The sequence below is a fragment of the Lethenteron reissneri genome, chromosome 58 (genome assembly GCF_015708825.2).
Source record: "Lethenteron reissneri isolate LAM-NWPU_2019-01 chromosome 58, ASM1570882v1, whole genome shotgun sequence".
NCBI lineage: Eukaryota > Metazoa > Chordata > Hyperoartia > Petromyzontiformes > Petromyzontidae > Lethenteron > Lethenteron reissneri.
In genome coordinates, this window is record NC_083836.1 from 8,780,187 (window position 1) to 8,797,622 (window position 17,436).

Sequence of the window (17,436 nt, forward strand, 5' to 3'; positions counted from 1 at the left end):
TGCCCTGAGGAGTCTTTTGAGTCAAGATGAGCTCGTAATGTGATATGTCCACCTCGGGTTGGGGGGTGACTGCATTAGAAGCAATTGGGTCATGTTTTGAGTTATATTTTAAATTAACTATTTCTCTAAAATGCTTAAACCAAATTTTTTTTTTTTTACATTTTAAGAAGAGTTATATATGGCACACATTTTAAAATGGTGTATAATGGAATTGAATATGTTTATTTTGTTAGTGTATTAATGCATATATAACTCCGACTTTTATATAAAGTGGCTTTATATACAGGAACTGTATATCTTCTTGGTTCTTTCGGTAAAGTCACGTAGAAAGGAAATAAAATAATAATAATTTTTTTTAAATAAAACATAATAAAATAATTCTCACGAACTATTTTATTCAGTATGTTTTATTTTTATTATTTTATTATTTCCCTTCTACGTGACTTTACCGAAAGAACCAAGAAGATGAATCCCTGCAGTCACGAAAGCTTTAAATCGAAATTTAAAGGGACTGTATAGTCAATTCACAAGTCCTGTCTTTTACTGTGGATTGCAAGTACGCAAGCCTCCCGTAACAGAATAAAATATTTGTCACTTAGTATTCCATCATTCATTTATATTGCCCCCTGTGTATCAATTTGAGCGCTTGCATACGTGTTAATGAGTCCATATGCCCTAATTAGTCCATGTGCCTTCTTAATGGGGGATGATATTGCTCTAGGGATTCATTACTTAAGTACCCTATGTGTGCATTATATATAAAAAATCCCGCAGTATGCATACGTGCATTCATATACAAACAAAATAAACAGATTTAGATATATTATACACAAAACTTTCATGTGTGCCACCCATACGTTTATCATAAATTCTTTAAAATAATTAAGGTGAAGAATTTAAAATATTTAGTAATTTTAAATTGCTTCTAATATAAAGTGCACAATTCATATTCCAAGTTTATCTGAACTCGAGACTACTTTGGGAAATGGGTAAATTCCACACTTATGAAGATGGGTCACATAACGCTCATCCCGGTGGGCACATGTCGGAATGTCAACCCATGGGTTAACCGATTAACCGCTGTAATTTCAACCCATGGGTTAACCCATTAACCACTGTAAGTTCAACCCATGGGTTAACCCATTAACCGCTGTAATTTCAACCCATGGGTTAACCCATTAACCACTGTAAGTTCAACCCATGGGTTAACCCATTAACCGCTGTAATTTCAACCCATGGGTTAACCTATTAACTGCTGTAATTTCAATCCGTGGGTTAACGGCAGTTAAATCAGCAGTTAACCCATTAACTGCCGTTAACCCACGGGTTGAAATTACAGCAGCTAATGGGTTAACCCATGGGTTGAAATTATAGCGGTTAATGGGTTAACCCAATTACAGCGGTTAATGGGTTAACCCATGGTTTGAAATTACAGCAGTTAATGGGTTAACCCAATTACAGCAGTTAATGGGTTAACCCATGGGTTGAAATTACAGTGGTTAATGGGTTAACCCATGGGTTGAAATTACAACGGTTAATGGGTTAACCCATGGGTTGAAATTACAGCAGTTAATGGGTTAACCCATGGGTTTGAAATTACAGCAGTTAATGGGTTAACCCATGGTTTGAAATTACAGCGGTTAATGGGTTAACCCATGGTTGGAAATTACAGCGTTTAATGGGTTAACCCATGGTTGGAAATTACAGCGTTTAATGGGTTAACCCATGGGTTGAAATTACAGTGGTTAATGGGTTAACCCATGGGTTGAAATTACAGCGGTTAATGGGTTAACCCATGGGTTGAAATTACAGCGGTTAATGGGTTAACCCATGGGTTGAAATTACAGCGGTTAATGGGTTAACCCATGGGTTGACATTCCGACATGTGCCCATCGGGATGAGCGTTATGTGACCCATCTGCATAACCCATTAACTGCTGTAATTTCAATGATGAATCTCCGGTCTATGCCGGTAGAAATGAGGATACCGTCTCTGTGACCCGCATTTACCAGCGTGGCTCTAATTAATTGTGCCCTCCTGAGAGTGCAGCTTGGTCGCTTTTGTTGAGTCGATTAATTGAGACTCGGGAGGAGATAATTGCAGCCCTTGAATTTTGACTTGCAGGACTGTTAAAGCGTTTTACCCGAACGGCCAAGGTCAAGGATAATATTGTTGCGTTTCGTGTAGCTCAACTCTGAATTGCACGACGTTTGATGCGAAAAATCATTGCAAACTAAAGAAATTACTGACGCAAGTTGAGCCCCGAACTCAATGTGACGTGTATTTATATACATATATATTTTTTTAAAAATCTGCTATATGCATCTAGTTCATTGTTATAAACATTTTTCAAATACGCATAGCTCGTTTAAAAATAAAATACAGTACAGTGTATACGTGTGGAGTTGTGTTGGCGCCCTTTTTTGCAATGTATGATTGCGGTTTGAGTAGTTGTTAATTACTATTTCCTACGGTATAATAAACTATTATAACGTTAAGATTTAGTCCTAAATATGTCTACCTTTCTTACACGTTTAACGCCATTCATGACGATGTAATAAGCTGTTCTATGACGATCAACATCACCGTGCTCGCCACTGCCACGCTGCTCCTCCCCCGCTCGACTCGGGGTTCGTGTCCACCGCGGTGGACGCCTCCCGCATCGTGAACGAGGGCGTCCAGTTTCCACCTCACCAGTTGTCCACCTCGCCAGTTGTCCACCTCGCCAGTTGTCCACCTCACCCGTTGTCCACCTCACCCGTTGTCCACCTCACCAGTTGTCCACCTCACCCGTTGTCCACCTCACCCGTTGTCCACCTCACACGTTGTCTACATCACCAGTTGTCCACCTCACCCGTTGTCCACCTCACCCGTTGTCCACCTCACCCGTTATCCATCTCACCCGTTGTCCACCTCACCCGTTTTCCACCTCACACGTTGTCTACATCACCAGTTGTCCACCTCACCTGTTGTCCACCTCACCCGTTGTCCACCCCACCTCTCCCCCTCACGAGAAGTGGAGCTGCTGCAGAAGCAGCAGCAGGAGCGGCGACCGTGGAAATTGGCGCCAAACCCCCCCGGTGTAGCCAATTGGCTGGTGGTGCGATGACATCACGCGTAGCAACGGCCGCCACGTGGCGTAGCAACGGCCGCCACGTGGCGCCGCCCGTGTTTTCGAAGCGGCTTTCAACTTCGCTTTCGCGGGGCAACGCGAGCATGCTTCGTCCTTCTTAGATTTACGTGATTTTGGTCGTCTGAACTCGGTGATGTACATTGTTGTTGGACCGTACTACATGTGGTGCACCCAGCCTTCGCAAACCGGCGTTGAGCCAGCGTGGTGAAGTATGGTCAATAGAAAAAAAACACACAATGGTCAATGTGGTACCCGAGGGAGGCCTTCATCCAGCCGTGGGTTGACGAAGGACTGTGCATCGTTGTCGTCAGCATTATCATTACCGATGTCAGGAAATACTAAATAAAAATAGAATTGTAATATGATAATGAGATTTAAAAGCAAAACATTCTACGTTTAAAAAGCTATAGCATGCATATTTCGAAACCGTCTTATCTGCACCCCTTCTGATCTGAGACTCCTATTGTCTGTAGAGTTTTTTTTTAAACCCACAACTCATACTATTATCTGGTTATCTGCAGATCAATCCTTATTACAATCCACAATGTTGCAGATGACAGTGCTGAATGATCAGCGGACGGATGGCCACGGTGTAAAAAGAACTGCAGTCTTTGTGCATTTTGCAAAAAAATAACCCACCAGCATTCCCTGAAGAATTGCATTTTGGTCCCTCTTGTCTTAGCTCACCATCAAGATAAGTGTGACAGGCAGCAGTGATGCGGCAGATAGATAACTGTGGACCGGGGCACTTATTCAGGATCTTCTGATGTTTTTTTGCAAGACCGAGTGCTTTTTTTTCTACATTTTTGTACGTTATTTAAAATTTAATTTTAGTTCTGTTTTGGGCCCGAACAATATTTCAATTAAGATGGAGGGTGTTCTCAGTTACACATCTGATTTGGGTTTGACTGTGGACAGTCCAGTGGACTCAATGTGGCCGCAAAGGGAGACTTGACACCTTGCTTGCAATGCCACAGACGTACAGTGGAGGTCAGGGACACCCAGGATTAAGCTCGCATCCGGAGATTCAGAGTGAGATAAAGTTGTTCGCAAAATGCACGAAAGCCATGTTATTGCCAGAAAGAGTAAAATCTATGATTATTTTTCATTATTTTCGAGATTGGCAAAAAGGTCCCATAGAAATAACTGTTCGGCCTCAGCTATAAGTGTTCTGATACTTGCATTGTCTTTGTACTTGTTCGCCTTTTGGCGTTCTCTGGTTTAACAGACAATGCCACAAAGAAGGCTGCTGTCTCTGGTGTACGCCAATCATTTTCAAAGACGATGCATATATTATCAGAGTATGTTTGTTTGCATGTTTTTCCACAAGTATGTGTGATTAATGCAAACTTGATGCCTTGGAAAATGTTTCTATTTGGTGTTTGAACATCTTAACACAACTCCTGTTTTATTGCCAGAAAGGGTAAAAGCCTCTTCTTATTTCACATCAGCCATGTACAAATTGAGCAATGTAGTCGTGATTACCGTGTGGGGAAGATGACCGAGGAGCAAAGTGACAGAAGTGGCTGATGTACCGTGTCAATGCGAATCCCAGCAACAACAATATTAGAAAATTATATTTGCCTCTCAGTGGTCTACTCACAGCCTCCACAACGAGGCATGTCTCTGGAAATAAAAACTGGTTAAGAGTGTCTGATGTTGGACGAATGGATTTTATTATAGATGGATACCAGGTGGTGAGTAGGCGTAAACATGAATTCGATGATGCTGACAATGCAACTTCTCATGAACGCAAACTGCAGATGACTAGGAGAAAGGTATTATGTTATTGATTAATCAAGTAAACCATTATTATACGCTTATGTATGTTGAACTTATTTCGCACCATACGTAGCCAACCGTGCTAATCGGAAGTGCGGGGGAAGGACAACATTTATTTGTGTAATAATGGAAACATGTACAATCTCCTATTGTCGGATTGTCAAGAAACGTAGACTTGCACAGGACACGTCCCGCAGACGGGATGACGGCCGCAGTTGAGACTGGCAACGGAGTGGCAGCCAAGGGCACGTCCACGGAGGAGATGGAGCGATGGGATTATCTCGTGCACTAATGCTGAGTGGATTCTTACATTGAAGGATCACGAGAGATGGCGAAGTCTTGCATGGGGAGGTCTTTCTTCAGAAGTGGGCATGGCTTGTATCGATGATAATATAAAGGGTTATGCAAATTCCATGTAAATGATTCCTCTAATCTAAATGGTTTGCATAAAGTAGAACAAGGCAACGCACGACAGAGAATTTGCGAAGCAATACAAATATGACGGACAGGACAAACACGATCAAATGTTTGAATAAAATAGTGACTGGATTGTGACATTGCATTTATCAATGGACATAATGGCACGCTACATGCTGACGATGAGCGCAACAATCGTTACATTGTGAACTTCTGAAATGTTAGGCATAATTGATATGGCATGGCCATTTCAAGGTGAAATAATAAAGTGTCGCGGGGAAGCTGTGCCAGCAATGATACAAACATTCATCTAACTTTAACTTTCTATTTGACCAGTGAAGACTCACTGAGCCATGCAGCTCTTTTTCAAGAAGTGACCTGGCCGCAAATGATAGCTCAACGAAGTGACTCGTCACGTGGAAATGTATTTCAGCCGAATCCTCTAAACGCATGTTAATTGTAAATGTGGAGGAAAAAACCGGATGACCCGAAGAAAAATCCACGCGACCACGGGAGAGAGACACGCAAACTCCAAATATACAGCCGTCGAGATCGAACCCGCGACCTCCGCCACGAGCACCAGCACGTTGGCTATGCCTATGAATGTATACAAGGGCAGGCACAGGCTGAATATGAGCACCTGTTTTGTGTGAGAGGCTTCTAACGCCGAGAGGGAGAGCATGGAGCTTCAATTCTCCATCGTCTACCTCGTCTGCACGGCTCTCTTCAATTCACGGAAGAGCACTCTCTTAAAAAAAACAACTGATCCTCATCTCTGGCAGAAGCAGATACCAGATCCACAAGTGGAAAATTAAAAACTTTCCAGTATGCGACTGTGGTCATCCAGAACAGACCATACAACATATATATCTAGCATTCATAGACATGTATGTACGTTTAATTATTTTGCACCGTACGTAGCCAACCGTGCTAATCGGAGGTGCGACATCGTTTTAATTGTATACGTAACTCATACAAAAAAAGACGACTAATGTAATGTATTTAAAGGCTAAACTTCCTTAATCTTGAATTATCAGACACTTAATAAAGCAAAAACAGACACACGTCAATTACGTGGGAAAGATTCCAGAGATCTCACGGCAGGCATGACACGACACGCACTCACCTTGCCTTCAATTGCCGGGAGCAGTGACGAGCGTGGCACCTGCTGGACATTTATAGGCGTCTTGGGAGCCACGTGATCGTCTGTCACCAGGTGCGATGGGAGGTCACGTGTCGATGCCTGTGCTTCGCTGCTCCGCAACGTCAGTCGAGCGGAGATTGTAACGTGAGCTGTGAGCTGTGTGCTCAGGACTCGGAGGCGATGAATTTCTACCCGTTGAGCCATTTGCGTCAATTGATGCCCTTTGTTATTTTGATTCTTTTGCATTCATTGCATGCATTCACACGTGCTTTAAACTAAACTGTTTATAATTTACCAGGTAAGGAGCATTGAGCTATGTAGCTCTTTTTTTAGAAGCGACCTGGCCACAAATGATAGCTCGACGAAGTGGCGTATCATGAGGAAATGTAGAGCAGAAAAATACTCTGAACGCGTTGTGTTTATTCTAAATGTGCAGGGAAAAACCGCACGACCCGGAGAAAGATCTACGTGAAGCACGTGTAAACTCCAAATATATTGACGTCAGGGTCGGGATCGAACCCACTACCTCTTGCATATCAGGCGTGGAAGATACCATTTCGCCACCGTGGAAACCCGTTAAAGTTTGACAAATTATAATATATTGCTCTATCAATTTGTTTTTTGATGTTTAATCACGATACCTAATCGGCGATTGCCTGCAACAATGCACTCTGCGATCATTGGGCATTAACGCAGAACTGAAAGTCTCAAATGTGCCTTAGTCTGCGAGGTCCGGTAATTATGTCTGCCGTGCATTACAACACCATGAATCGCAGTTGATTTCACACTTTGGTTTGGTCTCATTTACGAACCAAAACATTGCAAACTGTTCAAACATATAATTTCAATGTATCGCTTTTATTTGTCTTGAAATACCTGGACATATTCTTGGTCCTTTCGGTAAAGTCACGTAGAAGGGAAATAATAAAATAAAAATAATACAAATAATAATAATTCTCACGACGTTTCGGCCACAACGCAAGCAGCCGTCCTCAGGTGAAGAACAGAGCTGTTGGAAAGACACCTGGACATGCAGGCTGCATTGATTCGAACGACTCATGTCAAGAGAGAGAGCAACTTGTTCAAGACAAAGTTGACCAGGCATAGACGGTACTTGAGAAAGGTGTAACCACACATGAGAACATAATTATTGTCAAGATGTGCCAAGGTGATGAGTGTCACGGCTACGTGCGTTGGTTGTGCTGCCTTTGTGGTTGCGCTGTATGGCTCTGCGATATGTGCTTTTTTGGGTTGTGCTGCGTGTTGTTGGGAACAATGTCCGACGTTTCGCGCCACGTGCTGGGAGTCATGCCGAACGACACGCGGCACAACCCAACAGCACACGGATCGTAGAGGCGTTCAATGTTTGGAAAAATACACTTTGGATGTTAAAACGTTGAAAAATTACTAGGCGTCTTTACGTGAGAATGCTCAATGGCAAGCATGGTTAAGCCACTTCTCACCAGAGTCCCAGAAATAGTTTTTTTTTAATATATAGCGGCTCGCCTATAATAGGTATTCAGATTTATTCTTCTACAGCTTGAACTTTGTGCAACCGCAGGTGAAATACGAGCATTAACCTGTGGCAGTGAAACACGATCGCTTTCTTTAGCGCTTTTGTTCTGAAGAGGTAGATTGTCACGTTGGCGATCGGCACCACAAACACGGCGAGCTGCGACGCAGACTTTATATTTCTGGACGCGGAATCTTCCGTCTTTTTTATGAACCGCGGGACCAGGATCGCCACGAATATTGCCACGAAAAATATCGACAGAGCCAGGAAGTGGGTGATTAGAGTCTCTATAGATTTATTTCTGGCCTGATTCAACCGAGATTTTTTGCATTCGACAATTATCTTAAAGTAAGTGTACCCGATGATGCCCAAAGCCACTACATCAATAACGATCAATGCCGAGCCGTAAGACTCATTTATGCGTGTGTCGGACGCGGACAGCTGGAGTATGCCCATGTTGTCACAGTGAATGCCATCGACCTGTCGATCTTTGTCCTTTAATTTCAGTGGGATGATGAGAATAGTCTGGCTGCCTGCAATAACTGCCGCCAGCATGCAGATGACAATTGTGGCTATGACCGCGCGTCTGTTGGTGATGATCGCGTGGTAGCGCAGAGGGTAGCAAACGGCCAGGTAGCGGTCATAAGCCATTGCTGTGAGCGTGAATATTTCGCTGATCGAAAAAAAGTGGATCCAGAACATCTGCACGATGCAAGATGAGTAAAATATCTGGGTGTCTCCCGTCAAGATGATGTGCAGCTGCTTGGGCACGCTGCTCGTGCAGCCGATGGCATCGTTCACGACCAGGTTGCACAGGAAAATGTTCATGGGCTTGTGCAGGTTCCGGGATGCGGCCACAGTCACGAGCACCAGCAGGTTGCCCACAACCGTGATAACGAAGAGCGGCACGCACAGGCTGAAGATGACAACTTTGACAAGGTACGGGGCTTGGAACGTGGCGAGGTAGACGACGCTGCTGCTGTTCTCCATCACGTCCGTGGCCTGCACGCAAGTTTTAGGCAAAGAGAAACGACATGATGCATCTCTCTGTTCTACAGAACCCTATTTTGATATATACAGGGTGCTTAAAAAAATGTGAACACTTCTGAGAATTCGCAACAATACCACGACAAATGTGCCTCCCCGGGCTCTGGAGACCACCTGCAGAAGATTCCAGGCACGTGTTGACAATGATGGCGAACAAGTGGATACTCTCTGACTTTTTTAATCGATAACATACATTTGTCATCATGTTACAGTGTATTATCCGTTCTTTTTCAATAAAAAACGATAGTTCCATATAAGTGTTAAAAACTTAATTGAAGCACCCTGTATATATGCGCACACAATTAGTCCACTGCAGTGCACTTACACTCACTATTAGCCAAATTGTTTTCATCTCTAAAATCACATTTGCAAGGCACAAAGGCCAATAAGCACGAAGCGTCAGGCGAGGTCGCTCCAACGTTATGGAACAATCGCCACATAAACGTCAGAGGAGCAGATAGTTTGAAGAGATTTTAACTCAAGTCAAGACCCACCACTTCAGTGCAACTGCATTGGAGTGTGACTGTATGACGCCAGCTAGGCACAGACTTTTGCTGTCTTATTCCTTAATTTTAGTAATTGGTCTTAATGATAATGCTGTATAAAAGATTATATTAGTTATGCATTGCTTGCCTCGGGTTCATTACTTTGCTGTTTCAAAAGAAATGTCTCGTATTTTATACATTAAAAATGTTGGGCATTCATGTACGATATGAATCGCGGTTGATTTATTTGAACAAGCGGCACCATTGCTGAAGGCATAATAGACGTATTCTTTGGTTCTTTCGGTAAAGTCACGTAGATAGAAAACAACCGAAATAACCAAAGAATATGAATTCATGCAGTCACTAAAGTTTTAAATCAACACATAATAGACGTGTTAAAATCATATAAAACAGTACTATAAAGATATATTATTCAGCTTAAAAATATATGCGTAACTCACTCACACTTGAGCAGAGCCTAACCCTGCCACCTTTCCCTCAAATGCCACGCGCGTCAGGTTGCCCATCATTTATATGATGAGCCTGCAAGCCCACGTGAACAGTAATGACCTCAAAACCCTTTTGGGGATGCCCTCGCCTCGTGTCACGAACGTCGCGTGCGTCTGCGACTTCAATTAGAGATGCGGCTGAGGGGACGCGGCCGTCACTTAACGACGCCCTAATGACATCGAGGTGATCCGAGAAGCTCCCCGTTCGTTAGCAAAGCGATCTCGGTGCGCGGACCGATAACGTAAGCTACCCGTGTGTTGAAGAAGGGACCTATTATTTATATGTTTCTATGTATGTATGTATCAAGGCCATAATTATAATATATATTGGGACACCCCCCCCCCCAATATTAAAATATGCTCAAAATGTCCCCCCCAATATATTTCTATAAAATAGATTTCGGTTTATTTGATTGTGGTTATGGTTGTACTTTATTACTCTCTAATCTCTGCCATTACATACAATGAAATAAGAAAAGGTAAAAAAGAAAAACAAGAGCAATGTAATACAATACACTATTAGACATTATTGTAAAAATTAAATAAAAAGTCCATCCTATGTGTTAGTGCTTTTTATATTTTAGGCAAGAAATTAGTTTTCAAATTTAGATCTTTTTTCTGGGGGGGGGACCCCCAGACCCCCTGAAAGATTTGGTCCCCCCCTAATGTTGACTCCATGGCTACGGCGCACTGTACGTAGCCAACCGTGCTAGTCGGAGGGTGCGGGGGAAGGACAGCAAACTAAACACACACACTAAAACTGTTCTAAAGAAATGAGTTTTCAATCTCTTTATTGTATGACTCCTCTGATCTTCTGTGCTGAGCGTTGTTTGTTGTTGCCGTCTTGATTTTGTGAATGTTTGTGAGCCGCGGCCATGATGGCGAGTGGCATAAGCAGCGAAAGTGCCTCCTTAGTTCTGATGTGCCAAAGTGGTCTTCTGCAGGCCTGGTCCGGTTGCCACCTTGGCCACAGAACAAACCGGAACGTATTTATAATTCAGTCTGTGGCCATAAACACTGCGCAAGCCACAGTGATAAAGTTCAACACAGTCCCAGTTCAAAATCTCGGTGCAAATCAATGTCTGCTATCTGAACACAGGTGCCATGTCCAGGACAAATGGTAATCCCCAATGTCTGGGCAGTAACTATAAAACACCCTAAGTGAAGATCTCTCTGAGCCGACACGAATTTAAATGGGAGTTCAGCGAATTTTGAATTAAAGAGTTGTTTATGCAGCTGTCATCTTGTGCGGTGGTACAGTCGAGTGAGCGTCGCCTCTCTGGCCGTACCCCTGACTCTCGGCGGTGGGGGGCGGGGGGGTAGAGAGAATGGGTTCTGGGGGTGCTTTCCTAGGATTGTGATCAGGGTATGTGATTGTCCATAATACAGGTTTTTTTGGGGGGTTAGTTCGCGTAAAGTAAAAAAAAATGTGTCGTTAAACCCGCCACCACCCGACACAACCAATTAGTAAGGGTTGTCACGTAAACAGAACATGCCAATTCGTCACTCGTACAGCACACCGGTATGTGTTGGAGAGCCAGGCCACAACATTTACAATCTGAGTACGACGTTTCGCTAGTAATTACAACTAGCTTCATCAGGTGACAGCCAGATTTGTGAATTCCACACATTTATATATTGACGCGATCTAACCCAAAACACTTTTATCATGAATGATATTAGTCGCAAAAGCCTACGTGTTAAACCGACCTCTGTGTGTGATTGTGTTCAGGATCATCCATATTGAGGGTGCGGGGCCCGAGGCAAACCCGACCGTGTGGGCCCCCCAACGCCTTCAAACTAAACCGGAAGTATTACATCTGACACCACGTGACGCCGTTGAAGCCTCCCCCTCCCCCAAAGCACGGGGCCCAGGGCGGTTGCCGGATTCGCTGTACCATCAGGAACGGCTGTGATTGTGATATTGAATGAAAAAAACAATATATACAATTTCCAGAACATGTGAATCATGCAGGGCAAGCGCTAGGATCTGCCTGTCACCTGTCAGGAGGGTTTGCATCTGCTTGGGCATGCACGCCGTGCTGCCGATCACGTCCGTCACCACCAGGCTGCACAAGAAGATGTGCAAGGGCTTGTGCAGGCCTGTGTACATCAGCATGAGCTTGTTTAAAGGGGGGGGGGGGTCAATACAACACCTATGGGAGGAGGGAGGGCACAGAACAAGCAGTGTTAACTTTGACCAAATGATAGAACGCTAAACGGAATGGGTCACGATGCGATCTGCGTTTGTCCTTCGCACATTCTGCTCTGGCTCTCACCCACCCTCCCCACCCCGAGATAGGAGAAGGTCATCTGAGAAGAGGAGGTTGCGTGTGTATGTTTAACTTCTTTCACACCGTAACGAAGCCAACCGTGATAATCGGACGTTCATGCGACGCCCATCGCTCAGTTGTGGTCAGTTTTTAACAAGAATTTAGAAAGGGGGTCATCCCCCCCCACCTCCAGCCCCCCTTAACATTACGAGGCTGGCGTAAGTGTGTGTGTGTGTGCACAATTTAACAGAATCGTACAGAATAGGCATTTTGCACGGTATTATTTCGTGATGAAAAAAAATACATTATAGATTAGAAGTTTTCGTGACTGCAAGGATCCATACTCTTTGTTTTTTTCGGTAAAGTCACGTAGGTGAAAACAAAATATATTCTAAATAAAACAACTAAATTAAATCACGACGTGTCGGAAGCAACACAAGCATCCGTCATCAGGTGTGACTGCTCCAGCAAAATTACTGTAGCGTATGAAGAGAGCTATTTAGAGACACATGTTGATATAGGGTACTAGGGGGGGAGGAGCCAAGGGGTCGGGGGGAAGCATGCTCCCACCCCCTAGTACTCCCAGTACCCTATGTAAACACGTGTCTCTAAATATCTTTCTTCATATGCTACAAAAAATACATCTTTATTCACCCGATGAAGATAATTATACAATGCCCCATCAATGCAAGGACAACGCGCCCTCTCTCGGTGTCTAACTCGAGGCAGCGAACATTCCCTGCCTTTCGTTGCTCGGTCTGGGTTGCACCTGGAGAGCTCACATCCTTCTGGCTACGAGTTCAGCCAATCATCCCTCCGGGGTCGACACTGTGAGTAAACACTTCGCGGGAAAGTTAACAGCGGATGTCCTCTGCCATGTGAATGTGGAATTTCCACCACTGGCGCAAGGCTGTAAATGGTAAATGAGCACCGCCCAAGTGCTGACATTGACCAGGAAATCACTTTGGATTTTGACAGCCGTGCTTGAGATGTTTGTTCTAATGCTTCACGTGATGGCCATGAGAATCAGAATCTTTATTTATCACGGAGAAATCCGATGAGCTATGAAGCTCTTTTTTCCACAGATATCCAGTAGGGGCACGGGGTCAGAAAGTTACAACAACAAACAATACAAAAAATGATAGCAGCAAAGTATAGGAAAGATACGCACATCACTAAAAATAAATAAACTTAACCGAACCTACTTTTTGTATTTTACCAGGTAAAGCCCACTGAGCTTTTAATTATTTTTCAGAAGCAACCTGGCCACAAATGATAGCTCAACGAAGTGGGCTTATCACGTGTAAATGTATAGTAGCCAAATACTCTAAACGCACCTTTATTATAAATGTGGAGCGAAAAACCGGAGGACCGGAGTAAAACAATCCACACGATGACGGCGAGAGAGACACGCAAACTCCAAATACACAGCAGGCGTCAGGGTCAGGATCGAACACACGACTTCCTGCATACAAGGCGAGGAAGTTTACATCACGCCACTGTGGCACTCCTTAAACAAATAATAATAAATAAACCAATTATGTTCCACAATCAGAAAAAAAAACTGTGGCTGAAGGTTATCAATGGCTGTATGCATGTATGTTGAACTTCTTTCGCACCGTACGTAGCCAACCGTGCTAATGGCTGACAGGAGGTTTAGGACACCTGCAGCGACAGTTCTCGCGACTTATCGTGGCTCATTGACAAAGATTTATTCCACTTATAGCGATAGCGATGCCGCCGTGGGCGTAGCGGTCAGCACACTGGACTTGCAATGCAGAGGTCGCTGGTTAGGCATCTCCCGGCGCGGGAGTTAAACCGATGAAGGAAGTTTCTTAAATCTCCCCCCGCGCCGGCGGTATGAATGGTGGTGGCACCACAGTTAGATCGGGTGTGGTGGTGTAAAGTGTGGGTGCAACCTCTTTTCCAAGACATATGTCCGGCATGGAGGAGTAGGCCAAGCATACCCTTGAGAGGGGCTCTCCAGATGTAATTATAGTGGAGACCCTTCCACCAGCATGAGCTTGAGACAGAAATTGCAGTGCAGCGCCTTGACCTTGATCTTACTGCACAACAGTGAGAATTCCAAAGCGGAGCAGTGCGAAGTCAGAAGCAAATTGTTGGAGTTTTTGGTGGTTGTTGTTGGTGGTGGTTGTTGTTGGTGGTGGTTTCTGTTGTTGCTGCCAGTGTGGCAGCCGATCGTGCCGGTGTTGTGACTCGTGCGACAGTTGCCCGCTCAGCTTGCCCCGACCCGATGCTCTTTCGCTCCCTCCCTGCCCTCCCTCCCCAACCTGCCCTGCCTCCCTTACTACCCACCCTGTCCTGCCTCCCTCCCTCCCCACCCTGTCCCCCCTCCCTGCTCTCCCTCCCCACCCTGTCCCCCCTCCCTGCTCTCCCTCCCCACCCTGGCCCTGCCCTGCCTCCCTCCTCACCCTCCCTCCCTCCCCACCCTGCCCTGCCTCCATCCCTCCTCACCCTCCCTCCCACGCGCGCGCGACCGGGCACCAGGCAGGCGATGTCCCCCCCCGTCACCGCCCGGCCGCTACCTGCGCGTGGGCGGGGAGGAAGAGGAGGAAGCGGCCAATTAATTTCGTTAGCGCCTCATTAGCAGCAAGCAAAGCTCGCGGGCTCGCAAAGCTGCCGGCGCTCGTCAGACGGTCACGCAACTCAGCACGGCGGTGAGGGTCCCCCCCCCCTCGCCACCTCCTGCTACCCCCCACGACCGCGTGTTCCCGCTCGATTCTCGAGAGCTCATGGAGCGTTTCGCATCCGTCGGGGACGCGGAGAAGTCCCTCTTCGGCAGTGTGCGATGCCACTTTTAGCACGACCCGCGCGCCTCTTTTGTGTTGTTAACAACCGAGAGAGAGGAGAGCGAGCGACGGCTCTCCACGCGTACCCTAGAAGGCGAAGGAGCAGCCCTGCAATGCCTCACTCGCGCCACTTTTGGTGGAAGGGCCTTCCGCTCGAGTGAGAGAGTTACAACGTAGCACTTGTAGAGAGAGACAGGCAGACAGACAGAGCGTGTATTTGCTCTACTCTTTCGCATTGGACAGACGTCTTGGAACAGGTGGGAGTAGCACACGCTTTACCCTACCGGGTGCAGCCTGGGATCCGCAGATTGGCTAACTGCGGTGAAACCCGCTTACACGAGCGCCTAACGCCACAGGGATGCTCTCTGTCATGAACAGGAATCATGTTCATTCATTCAATGTATTTTTTCATTAGGAACTCGTCGCCACTAAATATGACATCGCAATGCTTTATGAATTAAGACGCGTAAAAATATCAAAATGAGAAGTTATTCTCAAGGCAATGTTGAGCGAGTGTGCTGTATGTGGAGAGACAAAGACGAGATAAAGATCCCCTGTGTAGCCTTAACAGACTGTTGGGGAAAGTGCTGTTAGCGAGCACCTATAAAGATCGGCACGGCACTCGAGGGGGTGGCCAGCACCACGCCCGACCGCCTTTGTCTCCTTAGGGGCGATGTTTACACACCACACCAGGTACTCATTTGAGGCTGAGTCGACCTTGAGGAGGCCCCATGACCGGTTCAGATATTCATCACTGGTGTTGGCCATGAGCGGTAATCGAATTCGGGTTGCCGGGTTCATAGCGCAGCGCGTTAACCACTACACTACCGCTCCCCACTAGAGAATACACGATAACACACACAAACACGTATTTTAGAGTGCTCCGGGGCTCAACATTTTTTCAGTGACAGTGAAGCAGAGGCGGGGTTCGTTTTTATTCACCACATGTACGTCTAAATTGTTACCCATGCGGAACTTGACAGCGTGGCGAAGTGGTGGTCAAATACCCCCCCCCCCCATGACTGTCGTGGCGTGCAGAGCGCTTCATCCAGCAGTGGGTCGACACGGGGCTGTAAATGAATGTATGTTGCTGATATCTCGAGCATGTGCCCTCTCCGCCAATTCCCATCCCACATTTTTGACCGCGCACGGATGGAGACGCTGGCTCCTGTTGTTGTTCCATTCGTAAAAAAAACCCACCTCCGCAATCGTCCGTGCGAGAGATGCAATTCAATCAACGCGAACATGAAAGACGGAAAAAACTCAACACAGACAGGCAATGACAATGACGGCGATGATATATTTTTTAGGGGGTGGGGTGGGGAGGTCCGCTGACGTCTCCGTCTCGCCGCCGCAAGCCGCCCGGAGCGGCTGTCGCTTCACTCCTCCCGGTGTGTGGGGGCCGCCGGGCGTCCGCGCGGGGGAACGCGCACCGCGTGCGTCAGCCTGGGCACAGGGGGGTTACTTCAGCGCCCCCCCTCCCACGTGAACTCCCCCGCCCCCCCACACCTTGACAGTCTCTCTGCTAATGAGGCACCACGCGTGGGGTTGATGGGGAGGCCGGTGTCGAGGCGGGCTCGGGCACGAGTGGACTTGCTCCGAGCCCCCCACCCACCCCCTGGGCCTGCTGAGTGCCCCCGGCCCCCACCACAACTCCTCTCCCCAACGCAGAAACTATGACTTGAAATAACCTCGAGACAAACCCTGGGATTGCTGCCTTTTTTTCTCTCTTTCTCTCAAAAAACCGTAATTACCGCTGCGGTCAGCCAGGCTTGGAACTTTGAGACCGCAGAAGGTGGCGAGATGTTAACGACTTCGCCAGGTATGAATAATGGCTGTACGTGTACGTTAAAGGTGATGTATTAATTATTGATGTCCACTAAGCCTCTAAAGTTTTAAGTTAAGCCTTTTGTCTCTACCATGCTATCGTTATGTAATCTTCCTTGCCTGATATGCAGGAGGTTGTGAGTTCGATCCCAACCCTGACACCTGTATATTTGGAGTTTGCATGTCTCTCTCCACGTGATGGTGTGGATTTTTTCTCCGGGTCCTCCCGGTTTTCCCCTCCACATTTAGAAACACGCGTTTCGAGTATTTGCCTGCTATAAATTTCCACACGATAAGCTACTTCGTTGAGTTTTGATTTGTGGCCGGGTCGCTTCTGCAAAACAGCTGTATTGTATAGCTCAGTGGGCCTTACCTGGTACAATAAAAATCAGTTTAGTTTATAGTTTACTTTAGAAGGTCTTTCGACTGAAATGGTAGTCCTTATTCATCAACCTTCTGTGTTGACCGCCTCGCGATCCGCTTGAGTTGTTGCTCT

At 46.0% G+C, this 17,436-nt stretch overlaps 1 protein-coding gene across 1 annotated transcript; it reads right to left on the reverse strand.

The window, feature by feature from the left end:
* Positions 1-8,001: 8,001 nt before the first annotated feature.
* LOC133357418 (olfactory receptor 51E1-like) lies at positions 8,002-8,979 on the reverse strand. Its single transcript, XM_061575343.1, has one exon. The coding sequence runs from the start codon at positions 8,977-8,979 to the stop codon at positions 8,002-8,004; it is 978 nt and encodes a 325-aa protein (XP_061431327.1).
* Positions 8,980-17,436: the final 8,457 nt, after the last annotated feature.